General features: G+C 38.2%; 1 protein-coding gene across 5 annotated transcripts in view; it reads left to right on the forward strand.

Annotated features, from left to right (window-relative positions):
• Positions 1–3,427, forward strand: part of ARMC1 (armadillo repeat containing 1) — a 47,809-nt gene extending 44,382 nt beyond the window's left edge. For 4 of the 5 annotated variants that reach the window (XM_070221215.1, XM_070221214.1, XM_001495470.6 and 1 more), the window contains 3 exons: positions 228–344; positions 428–502; positions 1,307–3,427. In XM_070221215.1, coding sequence (XP_070077316.1) covers positions 228–344; positions 428–502; positions 1,307–1,498 — 384 coding nt within the window. In that variant the 3' untranslated portion in view covers positions 1,499–3,427. 5 annotated transcript variants of the gene reach the window in all.
• Positions 3,428–7,665: the final 4,238 nt, after the last annotated feature.

A 7,665-nucleotide genomic window follows, 5' to 3' on the forward strand; every position in this document is an offset into this window, starting at 1 on the left:
GAAAAAACTAGCAGGACTTATTATTCTGTTGACCTTATAAAACTTATTAAACTTGACTAAGCACCACCCCTCCACGCCCTCAAATTTGAGATGGTAAAACTGAAATAGGGACATTTACCCTCTGCCGCCGTGCGCAAATATGATGACTAGTTCTGTGTGATATGAGTTGAATTGTTCCCTTGTCCTGTTTTGCCAGTTTTAATAACAGTTTGCTTTTACCTTTTCAGTCTCGGAGAAATCTGTGTGAAGAAGCTTTGTTAAAGATTAAAGGTGTTATTAGCTTTACTTTTCAAATGGCTGTTCAAAGATGTGTGGTGCGAATCCGTTCAGATTTGAAAGCAGAGGTTAGTATTTTAAATGGCTGAATATGCTTGAGGTTACGGGTAAACAAATCTGTTCAAAATCGTTCCTTTTTATCTTGGCCTAGGCTTTGGCATCAGCGATAGCATCAACCAAGGTTATGAAGGCTCAGCAAGTGGTGAAAAGTGAAAGTGGAGAAGAGGTAAAAGTTTTTATTTAGTTTTCTCTATACATAACTCTGACTCTTGGTTATTCTTTATGGCCAGCAGATTGCCAGTATTTCTAGACCATTAGTTGCCAATAATATAGGAATGTGGTTGGGTCAGGTTATCTTAATGTTTCTTGGTTAACAGTTAACTCATTTAGAAATATAGAGAGATCCTTTGTGAATTTCAGGGTCTGTTCTTATATCCTATATATTTTGGATTTCAAAGTCTGTTCTTTATCTCATTGGAGACATCTTGCTGATTTTATATGGAAATAAAAGATATATGGTTTCCTTGCATTGGTTTTTAAATTCTTTCTGACCTTGATTAGTTTTGCCAATCCAAAAAATAAAGGTCAATCCCACCATTGTGCAAACAAGTATAGTGAAAATGTTTGCCTCTTGCTGCTTTTTCCACTAGTTTTGTGATAGGAAAAATGAATCTGTATGCCTTTAGCTCATTTGTGTTCCCATAGAAAGGAGGTGCGATGGCCCTCCAGGGGCCCACAGTAGCCAGGTACTTGCTTTTGTTATCTTTGAACAGACAGGTTGCCCATTTATTCCTGGAGCCTCAGGAGAAAGGCTGCTGAGTTTCCATGTGTAGTTCTGCCCTTCTGTGCTTCTGTAGTGCTCAGCAATTGGGCCTACCTTCTTGTAAGAGGAAAACTTTTAAAGGAATATAGCCCCTGAGAATAGATACGGTGATTAGAATGAGGAGTAAAGTTGACCTTTAACTTATGACATATATCTATGTCAATTAGGTTGATCTTGTAATAACTCTTAACATGTTCTTTGTATTAGATGCTGGTCCCATTTCAAGATACGCCCGTGGAAGTAGAACAGAACACAGAGCTGCCTGACTACCTGCCTGAGGATGAGAGTCCCACAAAGGAGCAGGACAAAGCAGTGTCCCGGGTTGGCTCACACCCAGAGGGTGGAGCTAGCTGGCTGAGCACAGCTGCAAACTTTTTATCCAGATCATTTTACTGGTGACTTCAGTTCGGGTCTCAAGGACTGTGTGAACCAACAGGGGCCAGTTTTCCATTGTTGTGGTGAACTGTCAAGTGCAATTTGCAATAAGTTATCATGAAAAGTTTTTAGATTACATGATTGCGTATGCTGCATTTTACACATTATTGGACGTTTTACCCCACTAAGTGGTAAAAGAGACAGAGGCTACAGGTGGAGTTGCTTTGTTTCTGAAGGTATCTTGGTTTTGTTTTTCTCTGTTTAATTGCCTCACTTTTTAAAATACATGGGTCCACTGTTACACCAAACATATATATGTGCAGCTTTACGTTTTACTTTACATGAAGCACGTGATTAGGAAAACTCATTTTCTCCTCAAGCCTCAGGACCTATCTGAAGAGAAGTGTTTTTTAGCTCAAGTTGTGCATGAATTACTGAACATTTTTCTCTGCATTTCTTCATGAAAGATACTTGCTTCGGTACTCTTCACTGAAAGTTAAAAACATTTCTCATTGTTTCCCTTTTGTGCCTTTTTTGTTTTGCCAACCATGTTTGTAGAAGGGACATTACTAATGACATTTCGTGAATTAAAATATATTCGTTTGAACGTAACAGTCCCCTAAAAATACCACTCTACACAAACTTTGTAATCTTATTTGTTATAATTTTAATAAGATTAGCACAAAATCAGTTGAGAAGAAGGAAACGTGTATCAGCAAAGTGCTATTGGAGACTATTTGAATGTGACCAAATGTGGTTCCAGTTGACTGCTGTTCAGTTTGATCTATAGCAGCTCTTGAGAGTTAGGTCCACCATACTATTGGGAGCAACTGTAAAGGGTCTCTAGGGCTTACTTGGTGATTACGCACTATCCCCTGCTAGAAAAAGCATAATAGTAGTAAAGAACTGACAAACTTGAAAAAAACCCAAAAATCGAATGCCTATAATGCCATAGTGCCATTTGGTAGAGTCTAACCTTAAAATGTGAATCGCTTGGCAGATGCCTATTAAGTAGGTATTTCCCTGTATTGCCTTTTGTAAATTTATTATGAACCTGCAATCATATTGAATGAAAAAGACTCAAATTATTGCTTATGAAGAAATAAAGCCAGCATTGGTCTACATAATCTTGTTTCTCTTATCCAACCAGAAAAAACCTTCAGTGAACGTAAATAAATAAGTATAAATATAAATACATATATATTTTTTGATAGATAAGAACTAATTACATATGTGTAATGCTTTATTAAATTTCTGAAATATTTGGCAACTAAAATTTCCCATTTGGACATCCAACTAAATCCAGATAAATTTTAATGCTAATAGGATTAAAAACTAATAGGAAGAAATTGAAAGTCTTTTTCACCAACATGTAGAGCTGCTGTTTTACTGCTTGGAGAATGGGAAGTGAAAATTGGACCCTGGAGGGTTTCCTTGCATTTCCATTGCTTCTCTTTTAGAGAAAATTAAAAGCATCCAGTGTTACTGGAGAAAATTATTGTAAAATATTTCACCAACGAGAATCTTGAGTTCACGAACATTGTGACCTTCTGGAGGGAGGGAGGGGTGTCTGGGCTCTGATTCCGGTGACACGCACAATTGAAACTATAAGCTTTCAGGGCATGTCTTGCTTTAACTGCATAATACAGTTTGCTGCCAGACCAGATGTGTTGAAAAACGCAAACAAAACCGCCTCCTTTCTATAGCCATTAAAACAAAGTTTACTGTTCTAACAAGTTTGTATTTTATTTTGCATTGCCGCACATCTGCTTATTTAAAAAACTACATCCCTTTGGTAGTAATGGTTCAGTAAAAGTAGGTAGGACAGCTTGTTGTTTGTGTGTTCTGATGCTAAGTGTTCTTTTATTCCAGGTCTTACAGAGCAGTAAGGCAACTGTAATGGCATTTTTTGAAATATGTTGTAAAATAATAAAAGGTAACATTAAAATTGAACAGATATTGCATTTTTGTGGGATAAGCATTATTGATCACTCTTAAGCCTGTTTGTATCCACACTGCCTGGCACCTTCTCCCAGCTCCCTGCAGGTGCGTTACCCAGCTAATTCCCATGCATCCTCCACGGTCTCCTTCCCAGCACCACACCTGCCCTTCCCCAGGTTTGGATCAGCTGCCTCTGTACCTGTATGCATTCTAGTGTTTATCACATTAGATTCGAATTGTATTTACCACTGGCTCTCTCCTACTTAGCTCTTTGAGAACTGAGAGAGATTCTGTAGCTGTACCTGGGGAGTAGTAAGTGCTCAAATATTTTTTTAGGACAGTGAACAAAGAACTTTTTAAAAATCAGTAAAAATAAATAGAAGATACTAATTAACTTGAGTAAATAGGAAAAATGTTAGGTTGTATTATTTTGGGGGGCATGTTTGTTTTTGATTTATTGGTAAATATTTAGCAAATTCCTTCATTTATTGTGTCTTTTGGTTTTTATTTTTAAAAAAAGTGAGATGGGCCCATAATACTTGCTCCATTGAAAGAAGTTAAGATTAACTTATCCTGATTCTTATAGAGTTGTTATAGAGAATATTATATATATATGGTAGTGATTTTGATTTCCTATTTTATCACTTACCAGCTATGTAATCTTCGGTAATAATTTAATCCCTGAGGCTTTTCTTCATTATAATTCTTCTACGTCATTATTAGAATCCAGTGAGAGTGTCATGAGTAATTTGAAAACTAAAAATTTACATGTCAGATGCAATTGTTACTGGATTTTTGACGCAATTTTCTTGTCCTTGATTCTCAAGTGAGACACTATACCTTTTTGATTGTACTTTATCTGACTACTCGTCTTTCTGTATCTGTTCAGATAGATCTTTTTTTGAGGCTTAGTCTTTAGCTATTTGATTTTTATCTAAATGTCCCTTGGAGAGTTCATCTGTTGTCAGGGTTTCAGCTACCTTTGTGTGGATAACTTCTAAATCTCCATTGTACTGTCATCTTTGATAGCTCCCCTTTCCTTTGCTGTACCTATCAAGTGTGGAGTCTGTGAATTTTTATTTCTCTTAGCACCAAGCTCATGGTAGGCATGCAATAAATTGAACAAAAACTAATTCTGTGCCATGCACTGCTAAGTGTTTTACCAATATTTACTCTTTTAATCCTTAACAATGATGAGGTACTGTTATATCTCCATTTTATAGATGGGAAAAAGTGGGATGGAGAGAAATGAAGTAACTTGTTAGTCCCAGGTCTCAGAGCTTGGCAAGTGGTGAAGCCAGGACTCAAGTCTTGGCCGTCTGGCTCAAGAGTGTCTACACTCTCACAAGACAGCCTGCATCTTGGGTACCGCAGCTGTGCCTTTCCAGTTCCCGTCCGCACCCTGCTGCCTGCTTTGTGTCACGTGACTTAACTCAGGGGTCTATTAGCAGTCGAAAACTCTGGAGACCAGAAAAGTTAGGTACATGAAAGAAGTCAGGCCACAACATACGAGAACACATGGAGAGCACCTGGCCTGTCTGCAGAGGGAAACCACATTTTCCTCGTGTGTATTGTGGGCTTTTAGCAGTGCAGAGCTTCTGGGCTTCATGGCTGTTCCAGACCCTTAAAACACAACCTGAGCCACGTCAAACATGTCTGTGCGGCAGAAATTGGCTACTTTTACTTCTAGAGTTGCCACGTTCTAACCTATTAGATTAATCCTAACAGTATTTTTGCCGTTTTCTGCTTGAATGTCTATTAAGGCCCATGGATTTGTTTGGACTGTTTTGTCTAGCACCAAAATTGCCCTGAGAGTTCAGCCCCCAACCTAGTCTTTCATAATTCTCTACATTATCACAGACTTTTCTGTGTGTGAGGCCAGTTGGATGTCTCTTTACAAAAACAGTCTGCTTCATTTTGGCTTGTCTATTATAACCTAAATATTCTGTGTTCATCCTCTCCTCTAGATCTTTGCTTGTATTCTTTCCTATCTGGAATTTCTTCCTTTTATCCTTTCTCATCTCCTTTAAATATTTTATTACAAAAATAAGCTCAGTATATTACAAAAATGCATAAAGGAAACGCAAGTAACCTGTCATCCTATCACATAGTATCCATAACTGAACATTTTGCTTTGTTTTGTTCTCATTTAGGTTTTTTAATTGGTAAGAAGTATACACTTTAAATTTTCAAGTTCAAAATAGGTATCCAGTGAAGAGTGACTCTCCCTTAGTCACCTGGTTCCCCTCACCAGGGACTGGTATTGTTACTAATTTTGTGTGCCCATCAGGGATAGTCTATAAATTTACCGACTTTTTCATATTTTTTTCCCACACAAGTGGTAATATAATGCCCTGCACCTTACTTTTTTCACTTAAAGTGTATCTTAGAAGTTACTCTATACCCTTGTATAAAGCAGCTTTGTTCTTTCACAGCTTCACAGTATTATGTCATATTAATGTTATACCATTTATTTAACCAGTTTTTTTTATTGTAATTCTTTGCTCTTACAAATAGTGCTATGTAAGTGTACCTATAGGATAGATTCCTAGATGTAGAATTGTGTCAAAGGCTGTGAATGCTTTTAAAGATTTTATTTTTTCCTTTTTCTCCCCAAAGCCCCCCAGTACATAGTTGTATATTCTTAGTTGTGGGTCCTTCTAGTTGTGGCATGTGGGACGCCGCCTCAACATAGCTTGATGAGCGGTGCCATGTCCGTGCCCAGGATCCGAACCGGCAAAACCCTAGGCTGCCACAGCGGAGCATGCAAACCCAACCACGGCCACGGGGCCGGCCCCTGTGAGTGCTTTTAACTTTGATAGTTCCTCCTTACAGATGATTCCAGTTGCCTCTCTCACCAGCAAGATGTGAGAGTGCCTGCTTCCCTTCAGCCCCTCCGACTGTGTTATCCGATATGTAGCCCTTTGCAGTCTAAAAATACGGCTTTCTTATGAATGAGAGTGAGCTTTTTATATATTTAAGAGCTATTTGAGTATTTTTTCTGTGAACTCTGTTCTTTTTTCATTTTTTGGCAGTGGGGAGAGGGATTTGATTTTTCTTTCCTGATTTATGGAAGTTCTTTAACATACTAAAGAAATATGCCCATTTCTTTAATAAAAATATTTACAACTCATGTTTTACAATGGTATTTCCCACTGCTGCTTATACAGATCCCTTATACTCCTGTGATCATTTTCACCTCATGATTTCTTCTTCCTCTTAACTGCTATGGTTCTTACTTTTGTTTGGGACCTGTCATTTATGGTTCGTTACTTTCTATAAGTGTATTTCTTCTTATTGAGATCAAGATGCTTAAGGGGAGGGAGTGTTTCTCTTGTTTTCTTAGTGTTTGTCACACTAGGGAGTATAGTACTGTGTGTGCTGAGTGTTTGGGGGGTGTTTATGAATAAGTTACGGTACTGCAACATTTATAGTAGTATTTCTTTTTTGAGGGGTAATTATTTGGTATTGTTTGGTATTTGGTTCTGTTGTCTGGATCTTAATTACTGCACATCTGGATCACTGCCACTGGCTTCCTGATAACATTTCACATGACTTGAGCTCTTGCTATGTTCCGAGCTCTGTGCTGCGTCCTTGACTTGTGTAATCTCCTTTAATCATCATAATGGTCCAGTGAGCTGGGGGTTTTCCTACTCATTTTACACAGGGAACTGATGCTTGGAAATAAAGTAACAGGAGTCAAATACAACTAAGTGTCATGGTTGGGATTTAAATCTCAGAGGTCCTTCTTAGTGACCAAATAGTTGCTGAAATAATTATTCTGTATTTGTATTTTCTGTTTCCTGGCTATAAACATTTTGTAGCTTTTATTGTTCAGATCTAAATCATTCTTACGTTTTCAAGATTCTCTGTAACCTGTCCTATTTTCCTACTAATTGACCTGACACTCTTATTTTTAATTAATTTGACAGACCAAGGGGTCTGCAGTAAATGCATTAAACACTTGTACTCATCTGGAATGCATTCTCTTCTCAAATGACCACATTCTGTCCTTGAATAGCTGGCTAGTCTGTGGAGCCTTCCCCAGCCATTTTGGCCCTTTCCAGTCTAACTCCCTGTCCTTTAAACTCTGCACTTAAATGGTCCGCTGCACCTTTGACCCCTTAGTTGTGTCATCTGTCTCTTCAGCAGAGATCACGTTCAAAGCTCGTGCGTCCTCTTTGGACTGCCCCCTTCCTTGTGAAGCCCAAACTGAAGCCTAACTCCAAGCCTCCTCGTTACTGGTGGCT

This window comes from Equus caballus, chromosome 9, assembly GCF_041296265.1.
Source record: "Equus caballus isolate H_3958 breed thoroughbred chromosome 9, TB-T2T, whole genome shotgun sequence".
NCBI classification, from domain to species: Eukaryota; Metazoa; Chordata; class Mammalia; order Perissodactyla; family Equidae; genus Equus; species Equus caballus.